Below are 18,865 nucleotides of genomic sequence, written 5' to 3' on the forward strand. Positions count from 1 at the left end.
TCGAGATGTGGCCAACGGCTTGAGCGAGGATCGAATCCTGAAAATGTCGGACAGGGGCAGTACATCAATGAGGATGCAAGAATTAAGTATGTTGTCAGCTCATTTTGCGACATTACATGGCATCAAAATTTCTTGAGAGTATTTCTACGAGTCTGTGTGTGAGTTTACAGAATAATCTTGTCAAATCAAGAATTGAAAGAGACATAAATTCAAACTTGTAATCGTCTTATTCTTAGTGGATTCATCACTAACACTTGCTTCAGGACAAAGTACCGATGCTCGGACCAATCACGTAAACCCCTTTGGCTTTATTGTTCTATTTTCATTTATTTCCATCTTCACGGTCCTGCCGCACCACAAAAGCATAGTAGGACCCTCCCATGCCAACGATCGAGATGAATTATTACATTGTTACGCTATCGCAAAAGTCGTGACGTGAGGTAAATTTTCCTTAGAATCGCCGAACAAACGAAATTATGTACATATTAAATTTTGAAACGACGGTCCACCAAAAATAAAAGAAAGGAGGCTAATCCTTACCTAATAAATTCAAAGCCATTTCTTCTGGCCCGAAATAAGATTTTCCTTTCACCAAGAACATGCTCTCTCTTTCACGCATCAACATAGTGCGGTGTAAAATTATCAAGCAAAGTCTTAGAAAAAGTTGAAGTTAACACGGATTAGGAGACAATTAGGTGAGATAAGCACGTCAAAGATTAAGTTGAATTGAAAGATTTCCCCCACTTCCTTTTCCTTGGCGTAGCGTGACCCTCTTGAAAGCCAACGATTCCAAGGGAAGAAGAAACACCAACCACTCGAGAATGGGGAATGGTCCCACCCAACGAGACCCTTTTGAGAACTAATGTTCACTAATAATGCGATTCCGAAAACCCGAATCGCCAAAGTAGGTCGGGCTTCTTTTGGCCGTGAAAAGGGCGAATAAAGAAGGAGAGCGGTCCTTTTAGACTTAGAGGAGAGGGGAGAATATGTGTGTTGGATCAAACATGTGTCTTGCAAAGTCGCTGTCGGCATTTGACATCGCACTAACCGTAGAGAACGATGGCAAGAGCTATAGCTATCGGGCAAGCATACGGCCATTGATTTGTCCGAATGCAAATTTCTTCCGTCGGGTAGGTCGATCCATGCGCATGAACAAGTACGCCGAGATCTACAATTTGAGTGCGGATGCAAATGGGATCCCACCATTTCTGATATGCACGACCAAGTACATACTGTAATAAATCGCTTCTAGATAGTGGCACAAATGATTCTGAAATTTTAATTTAATATGCAACGTGGTTCATTAACTTTAACCTAATATTTAATGTGATTACTTAACGTTTAATACATGTTTAATGTAGTTCTTGAACTATATGAAAATATTCAATGCGATCCTTCCATTGATTTAAGATCACGGACAATATTGAACATTTCATATGATCCGAAGACTAAATTAAACACGTGTCAAGAATTTAGGGTCCACATCGAACAAATTATAAGTTCAAGAACCACATTACACAGTAGGCTACTCATTTTCTCTATCGTTTCGGATAAGCATGAACTATAGCGATCGGGCAAAGATATGATCATTGACTTGTCCGTGTGCAATTCTTTTGTCGAGTACATCGATTATGTGCAGGCAAGGGTCCAACGATGCCATCGCCAACCACAGTAAAAAAAAAAAACAAAGATAGGGAAAAAAATTAAGGAAGAAAATCTGAAAAAAAATATTAAAATATAACTAAAAATTATCAACGTTAGTGTCAACCCACATCCACGTCAACAATTTTCATTCAAAATTAATTCAATTGACAAAATTAAAAATTAAAAGTTATAGATTGAATTTACAAAAATATAATAGATTTAAAATTTTTTGGACAATTTTCCAGCCACCCCAAGACCAAACGCGTGCTGTAATTAATCGTTTCGGATAAGCACGAGCCAATCAAGTGGGCCCGCAAAATTAAGTAAGAAAAAAAAAAAGATCCAGCAGTCAAATCATGGCCCAAAGAGAAAGAAACGCTGCGTTTTGGAGGGCCCATATCATCCATGCTTCGCTCCATCCACCTCCCACCATTGGCCCTTCAATATCATCATGCTTCTGTCAGTGTCAGTCGTCCATCATCAACATCAATCGTTGTTTTTCTCAACCCTTGTAGACTTTTAGGGGACAGTTGAACCAGCCATAACCCAACCACGGAAATGAAAACAACATTAGACAAGCCTAAAATCTTCTTCTTTAACAATTCTTACACAACCAGATGTTTGAACGACTCTCTCTCGCAAAAGCTTGAGGAAGATGTTTCCACTACACCCAAAGGCCTATTTCCGAGAAAAACAGACAGAAAAATTAAGGCCTTTTTATGTCCTATAAACTGTAATATCGATATAATTTTAAGGTAGATTCAATCTCTTTCTGGATCCGGTTGGGCATATTAGCACCGAGTCCACACAGAGACCACCCTTGGTGTGAGTACAGTCGATCTGGACCATTGAGAACTTGATCCCGATGGGCGTGTTCGGGCTGTCGACATGGAAATCGCCGACATGGTAGTGGACCCAGTTGCCCGGATCACACAGATGGCACTCGGACGTCGAGCGGTGGCCATTCGACGTCGATAGCTGAAACCGGACGGGCTTGGTGTCCCAGCCGTGGACTTGATCCAGATTAGAGACCCTCCTTCCGAATCTCCGGGAGGATTTTCCTAGCTGAAGCCTGAAGAAGAGGGAGTACTGGCCTGGTACGAATTGGAACTCTACCTCTCCCACCAATTCCACCCACCATATTTGTTGCAGATACGCCGTTGTGCTGAACCTGATAAATTAATGCAGAAAGAGGTTAAGACACATACATTTCGTGACCATAGAAATGAAAAAGATCATTGTTAAAGAGAGAGCACTATGGAGGTCTATGGCTTTTCCCTCGATGTTCTAGGTTTGATTTCCCCAAACTCGTGAAATTCGATTAGGCGCGCAGCCCAACAGAATGCGGTTAATCCACATCTTCGTTGCCAAAATTTCAAACCGAACAAGATCTAAAGCTGATTTGGACTGAACTAGATGCTTGGCTGGGTTACGTGAGTATAAAGCTGTCCCCTGTTTCTTGCATTCTCTTCTCTAGTTTCCTTAGGAAAAAGGATGTCTTTTCACACAAGACATTTAGCAAATGGAGGTAGCTTTCATAGGGAACAATCTGCACAAACTGTACAGGAAGACTAGTTTCCAGCGAAGCCAGAAAATTATTTTCGAGGCCCCACGGTTCTAATTAATTATTAGGCACAACACTAAAAAGTTGAATCCTCTGTCTGCAAGTTGAACTACTTGGAATTGAAGGGACTTGATCATCGTCAGGATAAGGTCACCTGCGCACCATGTCTTTTTTATCAATTTTGGGTCCAAAGATTAGAAAATCTAGGAGACTAGACTAGTGGTAATATATGAAATGAATTCTGTATTCCAAGTTGGACCATGTCCCTAGCCTGCCTTCATTTGTTCTTAGCTTCAAGTGGAACCGGTTGCTCTCATTCCAGTTTAAAAATCTTTCCTGCTTTGATTCGCAGAAGTAATGTGTTTCCTGTATATTCACTCCTCAGGAACTTTCCATTTTTTGGAAAAAATGGCCGGTGGCTCGGGCTTTTTCCGGGAGAATACCAGAATCAGCAGTTATTTTTTCCTACCTTACGGATCTGGATGCCGAATTTAACAGTTCTAGATCTCTCCTATACCAAACAATTCAGGAATTCAACCAGTTGTGAGTTATGAACATGATCCTCTTAATCTCCAAACAAAAGTAACCTTTGCAAATGACAAATCTCACAATACCCCCGTGAATATCTTCTATGAAAAGCCTTTTCTTTCTAGCACAAGTTCTTGTGTCCTCTCAGTTGCCAAAACAGTTGCCAATTGGATTAAATGTCTCTCTATCTGCTGAAACAGAGCACCTCCTTTCGCCTAGATTTTCTTAATCTTCTCATTGACCATCCATTCGACTCGGTTATGCACAAGAATCGAACGACTAAACCAGAAACTGATCACTCAAAACCGACTCCAACTTGCTGATGGGGGTGATGAGTTTAGTTTTTCTGCGCTCGTGCTTTTCACATCTCGCCTGCTATTAGTGACCAGAATCTATCCAAGGGAGGAACAGCTATTATTAATGAAGCATGATGAGAGGGGGCAAGTAAGTTACCTAGATCCATCAGTTGCAATATAGTTCCAGTATCTCCGATCATCAATCCCAGTGATCTTCAATGCCTTTGAAGAAACACACAAACATATGTCCCCACTTATCTTATCCAACCAAAATTCCTGCATATTCAAGACACCAAAGAATTCAGAGCTTAACAGGAGCCACATGTATCGACTGAATTAAACTAGGTTTCCGATGCGTCAACAGAAGCACAACCATTTTACATGTGATTTTAGCAGATAAGAGTTGTTTACCTTGGTGCCGCCATCAAAGCGACTGGCCTGACAGAGCCTGGAATAGACCTCTTTCTTCGACAAGCGGTCGGGATTCTCGCCGAGAACCCGGCGAACCAGGAACCTGTAATTGGAGGGCAGCTTCGATTCCCACACGAAATCGGACGACGAAGAGCCGTGGAAGGCCCGGTTCACCCGCGCCAACTTGCAGATCTCGGGGGGGTCCAAGGAAGCAAGGATGAGGGAGATGCAGCTCTCTGGTATGTCCCCAAGCCCAGTCTTCCACTGAGGAGAAACACGCTCCGCTCCTCTGTCACTTGCAAATCCAGATATTCCAGCACCCATAAAAAAGCCTCAATTTTATTTTTTTCACTTTTTTACAGAAAGGGGGGGGGAGAGACAGAGAAGTGACAGAATCAAGAAGAGGAGAGGAGCTTTTGATTTACAGGTAGAGGAGGAGGGGGTGGATGAGGTGGGAGTTGAAGGGGCACGAGATGGGAAGAGGGGTCACCATTTTCTTCATGTTCAAGGAGGGAGAGACACTGGTCATGGCTTATACAAAGAAGAGAAACAGAGAAACAGAGAAACAGAGAGAGACCAAGAGAAAGAAGAGGAAGAAGAAGGAGAAAATGAAGGGAAGGGATAAAGGGAGCTTGGAAAAGGGGACGTGGACATGAGTGTGCATGGAATGGAATATGTCTTCCTAGACATTTCCTTTATTGAAAACAGGAAAGAATCTGGCCTCCGTTGGCAATTTTTCATGGCCGGTGGAGGAAAGGAAGAGTGGACAGATGAAGAATCGGAATTGGTCCGGTGGCTGATGGGAACGCGTGGTGATAGCCGGCCGCCCCTTCTTTTAACTCAGTCTTTTGTGGGCTTGGCTCGTTCCTTCTTCCTTGTTCTCGTTTTCTTGAAAGGACTTTACTATATTAATTTTTTGGATGATTGTGAAAATAATAGGCACGTTGTGAGCGGTAAATTTTTAAAAGGGTTGAATTCTATCATAATTTTTAATTAATTCTCTTCCTGAAATGTGAATAGGGGTGGCCGAACCGCCACGATCTTGAATCGTAACTTCTCTCCCGTTTATATTCAAGCGAATCAAGGACTTTTTCTTTGTTAAAAATAGATTAATAAAATAAATCTAGAGACGGGATTAGAATTTAATGCCACGAAAAATCATAAATCCGTACACTTGTCACAAATTTACCCCAAATTAATTTTTTGACCACAAAAATCACAAGGTGACAAATTTACTCCAAACTAATTTTTTTACCATCAAAAATTCTAAACTGGTATACTTGTGATAAATTTACCCTATACAAATTTTTTACCACAAAAAATCCAAAACTTGTACACTTATGATAAATTTACTCCAAATTAACTTTTGACTACCAAAATCCCCAAACCGGTACATTTGCGACAAATTTATCCTTCATTAGCTTCCGTAAAATTGGGTTAATATCATGAAAAATCTCAAACTAGAGCGCCTGTGACAAACGAAAGGTAAAAATCCCAAACTAGTACATCCGTCAATTGTCACGTGTCATTTATCTCAGTAATTTAAAGGTAAAATTTAACGAAAATTAACAGAGAGTAAATTCATCACGGGTATACCGATTTATGATTTAATTTTGAGTAAATTTATCATACGTATACTAATTTGGGGTTTTGATAAAAAAAAATTAGTTTGGGGTAAATTTTCGCAAGTATATCGGTTTGAAATTTTTAATGATAAAAAAATTAATTTTGAATAAATTCATCATATGAGCAACAATTTAAAATTTTTTGTGGTATTAATCTTTATAATTTATTAAAAAAGAGAATTCCCTACTTGGAATGGGAAAAGGAAATGCCAAATGATGTTGGATGCTTTCATGCGGCGAGCCATCTTTTGCTAGCGACGAGATGCGCAAAACCAAGGAAAGTTTTCCCCTAGAAAGCTAAACACAATAATTAAATTCTGAGATAAATGCACTTAAAGCTCTAAAATTTGTCCAAAAACTTTCAAAAAATATAATCTAATAATAAAACTTATCACAAGAATGCAATTGAATTTCAAAACTTTCAAAAAATGTAATCATGTTATAAAACTTATCAAGTCTATGCAATCAAATCCTAAGACTTTTAGGACGTAATTGCACTTTTCAAAAGTTTGAAAACTCAAAGCACTTTCGTAATGATTTTTACAACTCAATTGTATTATTGTGATAAGTTTTAAAAATTTCGATACACTAATCTCTTTATTTTTTTTATTTTTTTATTTTTTGGACTTAGGTGCAAAACACCACCAAAAACAATTTCTCGTTTGCCAAACATGGAGGGACTTGTCGGACCCTCCATTTTTAATATTTTATGGCATGCCCCGTCGGATCACCCTCCGCCAACCCTACCTTTGTTTGCCATCTGTAAATGGATTTGTCACATACTTTTGATTCAGCGTTCCGCGACATGAACGCAAACAGGACGAGATAAATACATTATCAGTGTTATAACTTTTATATGGCATTCACTTGAGTGCCATAACTTTAAAAACGCTCAATTAAGTGTCATAATTTTCAAAAATCGTTCATTTGAGTGTCGATGTTGACGTGGACGCCGAAAAGGCGACGTGTTACGTCGGGAAGCTGACATGACACGCCGAAAAAGTTGACGTGGACACCCGAAAAGTTGACATATCACTCAAGTAAACGATTTTTGAAAGTTATGGCACTCAAATAAACGATTTTTGAAAGTTACGGCACTCAAATAAACATTTTGAAAGTTATGGCACTCAAGTAAATACTGTACACAAATTATACCACTCACGGTGTACTTATCCCCAAACAGGACTTGAACCTTTTAAGAAAGCAACCTACAAAATTGTGATGATCTTTTTCCTGCTCGAGCCCAAAAGGGACGTGGCGCTGAGTCAGCATGAGCACATAGACCACACATTGTGTTTCTTTCTCATCCTAAACACGTGTTTTCCCGTCACACGTGTAAAGTATAGAGAGAGAGAGCCAGACTTTTGGTTTGCCATTAGCTAAAGGACATTCGCTCAACAAAAAGATATAGAATGAACCCTCATCAAGCCAATACATATTAACAAGAGGGAAATGTGAGTGATTTGCCTCATCGATGGTAGAGAAGATTATAATTTACGCTTATTAAGATGGTACCGTGAAGACGAATTTGGCTTGCGGTATGATTAAATTGGCATGTCGCGTCATCGGACGATTTCACCTTGGCATTAGTTTCGCATAGGATGGCCAAATGACCCAAGAAGCGATGTTCTAGACTATGGAAGAGGGAAGAGAAAATTAAGGTTGCCGAGATGGAAAAGCAAATGAGACTTCCGACCAACCAATCAAATGTTAGCTATCAACCTTATCCAATTGTCAATTCTAGTACGGTATAATGCTACGAGCGACCCTTTTATAACACATGATGTGTTACCTTGAATACAACAACTAGATTCGGAACAAATTGACGACTCTACGACGACTACGACACGACATCCTTTGAGATGGAGAGCTTATCGGAATTTGATCAAAATAACCATGCCGTGTTCACAGAGGTAGGCGTAAGAGTCAAACCTAGGAAAATCAGAATCAACATCATAGATAGACCATCCATAATCTACCGCTCCACTACGTAGGTAGGAGGTGGCACTGATTCTCGCCAAGTGTTGGTGCGGGTGTCATGTCAATGAAATGAGATCACATCCTAGTTGCTCCATCTCAAGTTGGTACCGGGGAAAGATACGCTCGGAGCGAACCGCCACGTGAACGATTTCTGATTTGCGGATGAATAACATTTCGGGCCACAAATTACTTGGGAGAAAGATTAAAAAACTGACCGAGAAATGCAATGCACCACCAATAAAGTAATCACTTTCAGTCGGCCGATGCCCGCAAATCAGATGATTTCCTTGCCAGTCGTCCCCACAGACGGAGAACGAAATCCACGTGGTCAACATCTAATCGGTCTGGTTTTCCTATTGCAAATGTCTCCTGCGGCCAAGTATTCAATGTAAGCAGTTTGAAAAACATATAGAGAGAGATAGAGAGACGTACGGTAAATAATAATAATAAAGAGAACGATGAGACCGAGTTCTACTTTGGAGTTGGTTATGACTCATCCAAGAATCCAAAACCTCAGGATGAGACCTGCCCGAGTACTCCCCGAACAAGCATGTGCATGTGCGGCGGCTCCCGCCGCAAGATTCTCACCTTTGGGGGACGTGGCGTAATGACATTTGATTCAATAAATGACCGAAGCCCGGTTTCTCATATTCTAATGGAACTGGTGCGGAGAAGGTGGAACCAGGACAAAGATGACTCATCAAAAGCAAAGGTTAGGTCGCAGGCGTCCGCGCATCCGGCTTTCACCCGGTCAATCAGCCACGGCTTCCTTCAGTCTTTCACATAATTGGCCAAAAACCGCGGAAGAACCCAATTTGGAACTTCGTTAACCAGTAAATTATGATGAGATCCGTTCAGCATGTGAGCTGCTAAAGTTGCCACGTCTCTCGATGTCCTGAGGACTGAGCATCAAAATGTAAATCAAAATATTCGGCATCTATGTGTGGAACATGGATTCTCTATTCAAGCAAGGCAAGGTGTCGATCACCCCCGACTTGCCTCTTTTAGGAATCTTCCACGATGAACTCACCAACACCCCAATCCTCATAACTAGAAAACCACACGACATCGCATTAGATGACATTATTATAATCAAGCACAGTTGGCAAAACATTCTATTGAATATCTTGATAAATCCAAGGCAAAAGTCCAGTTATGATTTTCATCGCGGCGGAGTGAAAAGCCAGAGTATCAAGAGCAGGAAGCAGAACTCACCTTCCATCTGGCAGGTGGCGGCGGGATGGTGAATGGTATTTTCCTCTCTCAAGCTCCTTCGTTGCAATCTAAAGACTCGCAAAAGAATTCTGTCAAGTTGTGATGCAAAGAATGTTTCCATTGCAATGATAGGATGGAGACACTGAGCAACGCTAGTATTCGAGGAATTTATTGACAGTGCTAAAAGATCATCCTCCCGCCATATGATGTGGCTGTAGTAGGGGAACAAGGAAGGGTTTAAGTGAGTCGTCATTGAGGGGGCAACCAAAAGATCGGCCCACTCAATTTGCTAATTTCAGGTCATTGTACAAATTAAAGCATTTAGGTTCATAAGTGCAGAGAAGGTGCAAAATTTTACACGATTTAACCGAACAAAGTGGTTGAATGAGATGTCATCCAACTCAGTACATGTTCAGATGCTAAAAACCTAAATTGAATTACAGGATGTACAAATCTTGGTACTAGAAGAAACTAGCACAACTAGACTTGACTTAATTACGAGTCCCGATGCTCCACATCAGTGTTCACAACCTTATGAGTATCTCATCTAGTCTTTCACATGGCGCGACATCGACCCAGCCACCTTAAAATGTGAAAAATGCATGAGGACAAAGCATCTCTTCTGGATCTCTATATCTTGGACACGCAGACAAAATCAAAAGCCGCAGAAAAATTTCTACACTACATCCAGTACATGTGGTTGGGTCTTTGGAACATCACATTAGAAAACCCCATTACTTCCTAAGCCCGTCGCAACAGATTTGTCAAGTGGTACTCCAATAGAAGAGTTTCTACAAGGCGAGGTCCAGTTTTGCTATTGGACTATTGGGTCAGATCCATGTCACAGCAATCAAGGCACATCTCAGTATAAATAAGTTGTCCAGGCCAGATCATACGATAAATAGTAGCTTGTCATGACGTCTGAGTTTCACAAGGTCGGGGGTGCTAATGCATTTCTTTGCACTTTTAAGTATTTAAAGAACTCCATGTGATAACTTGACGAATGTTCATACCTCTAGAGGATCAGTTTCGCCCTCCAATCAGCAATTACAGGTGCATTCATGCCGCTCAATCGAGGTAATTTTTGGTTAACCACTCATTTAATCAGATGCCAAGGACTTAAAATAGTGACGTTCCTACTACAGACCTGATCTGCAAGGCACCGGTGCCTAAAATCCTTGCGCGCTTGTATTTGGTCGTGTACTTTGATGTCTTACGAGCCCGTTCTACAGGTTCCTGCTCTCCATTATCTTCGGTTTAAGGAGGGTCTGGAACATCTTCGTTGTTGTTGTCATCCATTTCATCCTCCACACCTTCCTGTTAGCATCCATCGAAACTGTCAAAGGCAAATTCTTCAACTATCTAAGAACAGCAAGTGAGAAATGGACCCTTACCTCAATCTCGGGCTCTGGTTGTTCGTCCTCATATCTGCATCAGTAGAATACATAAGCATGTAAAAAGAACTGTTGCAAAACAGAACCTAGAGTAGCAGTGTCCATAGAGGAGGCAAAAGGTTCTGAACACAATCAATTGTTTCACCGAACCTAGTACACCAGTTAACTTTTGTCATAAAGAATTTCTATTTGGCGCTTCGATATAGCACGGCAATCACTTTGCCAGCCCATGGCGCCATCAAACTACCAAGTTAGCAATCCACGTCGAAGTAGGAAACAGAATCAGCTCGTGGAATTAACATGCAATGCTTGTAAACTGCGAAAAATCTGAGAAGAGAGCTCCAGACGAGAGAGAGAGAACCCCATGTCCAAGTCGTTGTAGTCGCCGTCGTCGGCCATTGCAATCAGTGAAAGAGCTCCCCTTTCGGGTTCTCAGGTGACGAGGAAATCAAAAACCCCGCAAGCAAAAAAAAGAGCTTCCTAGGCCTTAGACAATTAAACTGATGATGTCCCAAGTTCGATTCCCAACGATCATGTCTTGGGAACTTACCCGGTGGCATTGGCATACCCCCACCACTCCAAGGAATATAAAGAGAAAAGAACTCTCCTTTCATTTAATGAATATTTTTTTTTTCTGCACATTTACAATACTCAATCCTATCGTGTATATATGTAGGATATCCGACAACCCTAATTAGGAGATATACAATAGAAAGGATTCTATACTAGTAAGTATACTCTACAATAAAACTTCATAACAAATAGGCTAAAACAGCTCACGACTACAGACTAGTCCATTGCACGTGGAAAACCTCGATTATCAAAAAAAAAAAAAAAAAACCCCGCAAGCAAGAACCCTCCTTTCTTCTCTCATCTCTCTACTTCCAACGTTCTAGAAAGCGGACCGCAAGAAAAGTGAGTCGTCTTTGGCCCGTTTGGTTCGGCTTTGGCAATGTCTTTTGAAAAAAATGCAAAAGAAGGAATTCAAGTAGTGTTTGGGAGACTGTCTTTTTAGAAACATATTGAAAAGTAGGTTTGACCTAAATGACAATTGATAGAAACTATACAAGTACTTTTGTTAGTATATATACGCTTTTTAAAAAATCTCAAATTATTTAACGACGAAACTTAGCCGTCGGCAAGCCACATCAACCATCGGCTATCGTCGCGACACCCCGAGTGATGCTGGCCGACGGTAGATTTGGCTCGTTGGCCGCTTGTCGATGGCTGGTCAGGCGCTCGCCCGTAGCTAAGGCCTTTGCTGGTAGATTAGGGTTTTCGAGGAGAATTATGAAAGTTGAGCAAAATCAAAGTTAGAAGGAAAAAATGTCTATTTATATTTGGAGAATGTTACTTTCCAAAGTATATCCGGACCTACCTGGGCTAAGGCCTTCCGAAATGAAATTGTATTGGGCTTCTTCACCCGCAACTGCAAGTAGAGCAGCTGCGTTAAAAGGTCAGACAAAGTAGACATTGGGCTTTTGCATCAAAGGCGTCTTTGAAATCCTCCTCTTCCCCTTTTCCTCCCCCATTGGTCATTGACAAATCCTTGTACAGGCCCGGTTCACTGAACAACCATGGAAGGACTTTGCTCTCTTTGGTTTTCTTTGAGTTTGAGCTGGACCGGGGATTTCAAACTGTAGTCCTTGGGGACATTGGGTCGGCATAACATCGCACGGTATCTTATAATCAGGGATATGCTTACCAACAAGTCAATTACAAGATATTGTGCGCACATGCCGACAATACAGAAGCCAAAGCTCTGGTGACTCGCCCCAAGCACTAAAGGCTCTTATACCTTCTTACCCGGCGATAGCTAATAGAAATCGACGTAGAGTCTATTTTCCTTACTGTCACCCTCTAAGTTAAGAGAAAATATTTTTCTTCATTTCATTCTAAAAAATATTTCGAATTTTACATCTTAGAGTTTAGATGAAATATTTTAAAATCATACTCAGGACCAATAACATCGTCGTAATAATTTACATGTATAGTTCTGTTCTTGAGTCGGATCATCTGTTTGTTTTGGATCAGCGGCTGTCACCTCACTACCCTATCATCTCCATGTCTTTTGCAACTGCTTCGAGAGCAATTAAAGCGACAGCATGCCTACCCCGGCTACGTCTGCGGGGGAAACCAGACAAAAAGCTCTTCGAGAAAAATAATGATGTAGGGTCAACGGTAAAAGACTACAGATAATTGACTCCTCCATGTGGATTGGATGCAGAGATCTCTCTGGATGATGCTTAGCCCTCTGACTAAGGTGATGCGTTTTTCGTTCAGATAGGGCCTTGCCCACTTAATTCTTTTCCTTTCTGTGGTCAATCTTACCAACTTAAATTTGTTTAACTCAATTGAGATGACTAGAATTTTAAGTAAAAAAGGTTAATATCACACAAAAAAAAAAATTTCAAATTGCTATCGATATGTGTTCAGTGTGCTCGAAATAAAGACTGTCGTGTTATCTCGTAAAATCTAAGCTTTTCTAATGTTTGTAATCGCTTTTAGCATTTACAATCGCCTTTAGTGTGATCTAAATTAAGATCATTTGAATTTGCATGTCGGATTATTCTCGCAGTGAATAAAGCTTTTAATGATATGTATGAATTGATATTTTATTTTGCAAGTAAATTTTGGAAGCCGCGAGAATTAATTATAACGCATCGAATGTGGTAGCCTTTAAACACGTCGAATATATTCATTGGATAGTTTTATCTCTTCCCATATCGCATGAGATCAAGGTACTTCATCGGTCACAAGATCGATATTCTCCATTCGAATTAGTGTGTTAATGCAATCATCGGAGGGAATGCTCCTTAGAGACTAAATTGATAAAATTGAAGAAAGATTGAGAAATTGTAGAAGTTAAGTCTTGGTAGAGAACAATCCGACCAAAAGAGTCTTGAAGGGCAAAACTAGAAATTGGAAGGAATATCGAATGATGGATTTGTCTCGAGTATACAAGTCGAGGAGTTTCGGTGACACAAATAAAAATTCAGAGTAGACATGTCCCGCCAGGAAAAGTCCGAGAAATTTCACGAGATAAATTCTAATTAATGTCGTACATCACACAAAAACCTATGATTAACTCGGGTACATTGAACACTCGAGATAAAAACTCCCCTAGTTCAATTTAGACAATCGATTTTGTAAACCGGTATACATGATCAATATTAGTCGAGATTAAAATACAAGAAATCACTAGTGAAGCATGAAGGACCTCGTGATGGGGCACATACGCAGGCCTAGTCCCAGACCTGTTTTGTAAGTTGTCCACAACATCGTACAAAGATTTATGGGGGACCGGGGATTTGGGAAACTTGATTACGTAAGACATGTATTAGAATAGTTCGATCATATCAGTATGACAGATATTTTATTTTCTACATATATTATGTGAAACTAGTGAGAGAGAGAGAGAGAGTAATAAAATCTTTCATTTATGAAATTCTAACCATAAAAGTGTGGGCAAATTACCAAAAAAAAGTCCGAAACCTATTATAATTACGTCAATTCAATCTTAAATTCCTTTTTTTTTTTTTTTTACAAATGAGTCATAAATATTTTGCATCCGTGTTAATTCAGTCCATCCGATCAAATTTGGCTAATCGGAGCTGATGTGGCACTGACTTATTAATTTTTAAAAATTTTATTTTGCTTTTATGACTTAATTGACACTATTACAAGACTTTTTTTTTATTATATAATTTTCCTCTAAAAGTTCAGTTGCTTGCGGAGAGGGGATCAAGGAAAAGCGTATCCTGCGAATTAAACTTAATTAATTGAATTAGCGTGGAAGACCTAAATGGAAACAAGAGATCCACCTGTCTTAGAAAACTTTCTAAGTAGGATCGTCACTTTCCCAGTTCTGCTTCCCCTGTATCCCTTCTTTATATTTTGTTCATCCACCTTCTTCTCACCTACGCTTCACCCATCTCTCTAAATCTCAATCTTCTCATGATTCCCTAACAGATAAAAGGAAGAGACACCCGTCCTCCGCACAGAACGTCCATGGCTATGGCTGGTCCAACCAAGTCCAAATTCCTTCACGCATGGCTCTTCGTCTCCCTTCTCTGCTTCATCTCTTACCTCCTCGGCACCAGGCGAAACGCCGCCTTGCCCTCCTCCTCCACCGCCGCCAAGCCCTGCGTCTCCCCATCGCTCGACTTCGACCCCGGCCGCGCCCGAAACGGCAAGGCGCTGCCGACGAGCGAGGACGTCAGGACCTACCCGCCATGCAGCGTCAAGTACAGCGAGTACACCCCGTGCGAGGACCCCAAGAGTTCTCGCCGGTTCGACAGGAGGAGGCTGATATTCCGAGAGCGGCATTGCCCCGAACGGAACAAGACGCTCAAGTGCCGGGTCCCGGCCCCACCCGGCTACCGGAACCCGTTCCGGTGGCCCGCGAGCCGGGACATGGCGTGGTACGCCAACGTGCCGCACAAGAAGCTCACGGTGGAGAAGGCAGTCCAGAACTGGATCCAGTTCGAGGGCGACCGGTTCCGGTTCCCGGGGGGCGGGACCATGTTCCCGAACGGGGCGGACGCATACATCGACGACATCGGGAAGCTGATCGATCTTAGGAACGGGTCCATACGGACCGCCATCGATACCGGCTGCGGGGTAAGCTCTCTTTTTTTTTTACTTGTCCATGTTCATCGTACTGTACCAAATCAATCCGAATCCCAGAACAATAAAGTCCGCGTCGGATTGTCCGAGCATTTATTGTATTTACATCTCCTCTGATGGATCACCACAAACCAAACATGGAAAGAAGCTGAACCAAACTTGCCCGAATCAAGCATGCCATAATTGTTTCAACGCGTCTTGCGGTTTCTCTTTCCTTGTTTCCTTCGAGGAGAGATGGCGAGGGAGGCCTGGTCGATTCACTTTCCTTTTTAGGATTGATTTATGTGATCAAAATTCAAAATGCACGAGACCGGTTTTTTTTTCGAAGATTTTCGAACAATAGATGGCAGTGTCTAGTGATGCAATTCGTTTCTCAATGATCTGAGTTGCTGTTCACATTCAGGTTGCTAGTTGGGGGGCTTATCTTCTGTCTCGAGACATCCTAGCGATGTCGTTCGCTCCGAGGGATGCGCATGAAGCTCAAGTCCAGTTCGCCCTCGAGCGAGGAGTGCCCGCGCAGATCGGTGTCCTCGCATCCAAGCGTCTTCCCTATCCATCCCGCGCCTTTGACATGGCTCATTGCTCTCGCTGCCTCATTCCGTGGGACCTATTCGGTATTACGTCCTCGCCGATTACTGGTCGATTTGATTTTTAGTGGTCTCGCCCTCACCGAAGTTTGCTTGTTCTGCTACAGATGGGATGTATCTTATTGAAGTGGATAGAGTTCTACGGCCCGGCGGGTACTGGGTACTGTCCGGCCCGCCGATCAATTGGAAGAAATACTGGAGTGGTTGGCAGAGAACAATGGAAGACCTGAGTGCTGAGCAGAGCAGAATCGAGAATCTAGCAAAAAGTCTCTGCTGGAAAAAGTTGGTGGAGAAGGATGACATTGCAATATGGCAAAAGCCTATCAATCATCTGCATTGTAAGGGCAATAGAGAAGCGACCCAGAATCCACCTTTGTGCCCGTCTCAGGATCCGGACAAGGCCTGGTAGGTGATTTGGGAACTCAACTCAGCTTGTCCTGCATGCTGGGCCTGTCATGCTCAATTTTCGTAGTTTCGAGCTTCGTTATAACCATGATTTGTTTTCAGGTACACAAGCATGGAAACGTGTTTGACTCCGTTGCCCAAAGTTATGGACGATGGGGAGATTTCGGGCGGCGAATTGGCTAATTGGCCGGAGAGGCTAAATGCTATTCCACCGAGGATTGGCAAAGGAACGCTACAGGGCATCACGGCCGAGATTTTCCGAAGGGAGACGGAATTGTGGAAGGGGAGGGTGTCGTATTACAAGACGGTGAACAACCAGCTAGGACTCGCAGGGAGGTACCGCAACTTGCTGGACATGAATGCCTACTTGGGCGGGTTCGCCGCTGCGCTCGTCGAAGACCCCGTTTGGGTGATGAACGTGGTTCCTGTGGAAGCCAAGGTGAACACTCTCGGAGCTATCTATGAACGAGGACTAATCGGAACCTACCATAGCTGGCAAGTACTTTCTTGGTTGTCTGTGATATTCTGTTTCAGTATTGACCATCCGAACTCCTAATGTCGCTCGTAAAGATTCATGAGTTACTTGTACGTTTCGCAGGTGCGAAGCCATGTCCACCTATCCGAGAACTTACGACCTCATTCACGCCGATTCCCTGTTTAGCCTCTATCAGAACAGGTATATGTCTGTGATAACTTGAAGAGGTCTTTTCAATTCTCGTGACATTTTCCGACACGGATTCTGTGTTATTCTAGGGCGGGTTGATCAGCTGATGCTCTTTTTCTCTTTTGGACATATTGGAATTGTTTATGTAGGTGTGAATTGGAGGACATATTGCTTGAGATGGACAGAGTTCTGAGGCCGGAAGGGAGCTTCATACTGCGAGACGATGTGGACGTGCTGGTGAAGGTGAAGAGGATCATCGATTCGATGAGCTACGACAGCCAAATCGTCGACCATGAAGACGGACCGCTCGTGAGAGAGAAGCTTCTGTTTGCCGTCAAGTCTTACTGGACAGCTTCTGCCCCCTCCGACGATCTGCACACATCCTAAACGGTGAACACCACCATGGATAAATTTCTCCCGCATCTCTCTCGACAGTTTTGTTTATCTCAACTCTATACGCTTGAAAATTCGACTCGGTATTTGATCACTTCACCAATCTTTTCTTAAACATTTTTCGGGTTAACATTTCCATCGTTCTAGAATCAGATACTGCCTTGTATGTAATGTACATAATCGACAGGATTTATCAGATGAGCTTTCTCTTTCCCATGTTCCATTTCAATCCCCTTCCATATGCTCCTCCTGTCATGTTGAATCAAATGAAAATTCAACGTCGTAATTGATGGGATGTGCATGAAGGAGTGGCTTTCCAACTACAGCTCTCTGGGCATGCACCGATACGCAGATGAATCGATGGCCAAACCGATTCTCCGGGTTAGATATGTCATGCAGAGCGACTCCACCCATCACTTGTTCCTCTGAGAACCAATAAACCAGCGGCAAAAGAACAGTGACTAAGGCAAAGGATTCATGTCGCTGATCGGGGTTCAAATGACTCGGATGGCCCGAGTACTGCTCAGCTCCCTGAATGTATGCGCCATTCGTCCTGGTCGTAAACCCATTAAACGGGTGAGTCGGGTCGGATTATGACCCGATCCAAAGAGTGTCATTGACCCATTTATTTTATTTTTAACCAGGCATTAACCTATTCATGACCCATTTATTTTAATGCAAATCTAGTGACACATGCCCGACCCGACTTATATTCTCGAATCAGTTCCATTTTTAATCCAATCTAGGAAAAATTTGTACTCAAAGTTAAGGCGATAGTGCGGAGCGAGCGAGCGTAAAATCAAACGAGGGCGAGAGAGGATGAAGAGAGAGTTGTGGAAGTGTGTTTGATCCAAGTAAATTGTAAACCTATTTACAATCCATTTATGATCTATTAAATACTCATATTATATTTAAACACATTTGTCGAATATAATTAACCCATATAACAATTCAATCAATCACATATGACTTCATATAATGTGTTTATAACATATTTTGATAGGTCTTAGGTTTACGACCTATTTTGACATGTCTTACTGACCGGATGCGAGAACATTCAGAGGGGTTTGGGCGGGCAGCAACATACACTTCACCTCGAGTGCCGCCACCGGCACCAATGTTCGATAATGGTAGTCGCGGGTTGCATCATCAGAGCAGGAGGGAAACACCAACAGCCAGAATTCCCGTGAAGATTCCTGCTGCACCTAGCAACTAGCCAGTCGAGCTGAAGTACATGGGTGAAAGTGTAATGATAAGCTATCCAAGAGATAGTCCAAGTAGGGCAAGTTGGACCGGCCGCGAGGAGTCTGGCCTCGATCTTTGTGGACTCGGGCCGAGCCGCCAAGGAGTCCATCCCAACCTCAATGGACCTTGGCCCGAAGCCAGTCACTCGAGCACAGGCACTGGGATCTCGGGCTCCGGTGAGGATCCGGACAAAGGACGCCGAGGTTCCCGTGACGGAAAATGATTTTCGATTTTTGAAAGTGGATTTCGTTTATCTGAATCTAAACATGATTTTTTCGGTGACTA

The 18,865-nt window shown here is 42.3% G+C and overlaps 2 protein-coding genes across 2 annotated transcripts; one reads left to right on the top strand and one right to left on the bottom strand.

Annotated features, from left to right (window-relative positions):
- Positions 1–2,214: 2,214 nt before the first annotated feature.
- Positions 2,215–5,157, bottom strand: LOC115742630 (F-box protein PP2-A13-like). The gene is made up of 3 exons (XM_030677041.2): positions 4,444–5,157; positions 4,190–4,308; positions 2,215–2,815 (listed from the first exon to the last, which is right to left on the bottom strand). The coding sequence occupies exons 1-3, from the start codon at positions 4,765–4,767 to the stop codon at positions 2,395–2,397; spliced, it is 864 nt and encodes a 287-aa protein (XP_030532901.1). The 5' UTR covers positions 4,768–5,157; the 3' UTR covers positions 2,215–2,394.
- Positions 5,158–14,598: 9,441 nt separating this feature from the next.
- On the top strand, positions 14,599–17,577 carry LOC115742693 (probable methyltransferase PMT16). The gene is made up of 6 exons (XM_030677134.2): positions 14,599–15,280; positions 15,690–15,900; positions 15,981–16,278; positions 16,381–16,773; positions 16,877–16,954; positions 17,092–17,577. Exons 1-6 carry the CDS (start codon positions 14,669–14,671, stop codon positions 17,327–17,329), a joined length of 1,830 nt encoding a protein of 609 aa, XP_030532994.1. The 5' UTR covers positions 14,599–14,668; the 3' UTR covers positions 17,330–17,577.
- Positions 17,578–18,865: the final 1,288 nt, after the last annotated feature.

The sequence above is a fragment of the Rhodamnia argentea genome, chromosome 10 (assembly GCF_020921035.1).
Source record: "Rhodamnia argentea isolate NSW1041297 chromosome 10, ASM2092103v1, whole genome shotgun sequence".
NCBI lineage: Eukaryota > Viridiplantae > Streptophyta > Magnoliopsida > Myrtales > Myrtaceae > Rhodamnia > Rhodamnia argentea.

Excerpts from the sequence above, each read along its gene's own strand:
- LOC115742630 (XM_030677041.2), bottom strand. The coding sequence starts at position 4,767 with ATGGGTGCTGGAATATCTGGATTTGCAAGTGACAGAGGAGCGGAGCGT. Across the intron at positions 4,309-4,443 it reads GCTTTGATGGCGGCACCAAG|GAATTTTGGTTGGATAAGAT; the intron begins GTAAACAACTCT and ends TTGAATATGCAG. Across the intron at positions 2,816-4,189 it reads ATTGCAACTGATGGATCTAG|GTTCAGCACAACGGCGTATC; the intron begins GTAACTTACTTG and ends TTAATTTATCAG.
- LOC115742693 (XM_030677134.2), top strand. The coding sequence starts at position 14,669 with ATGGCTATGGCTGGTCCAACCAAGTCCAAATTCCTTCACGCATGGCTC. Across the intron at positions 15,901-15,980 it reads CATTCCGTGGGACCTATTCG|ATGGGATGTATCTTATTGAA; the intron begins GTATTACGTCCT and ends GTTCTGCTACAG. Across the intron at positions 16,955-17,091 it reads TTTAGCCTCTATCAGAACAG|GTGTGAATTGGAGGACATAT; the intron begins GTATATGTCTGT and ends TTGTTTATGTAG.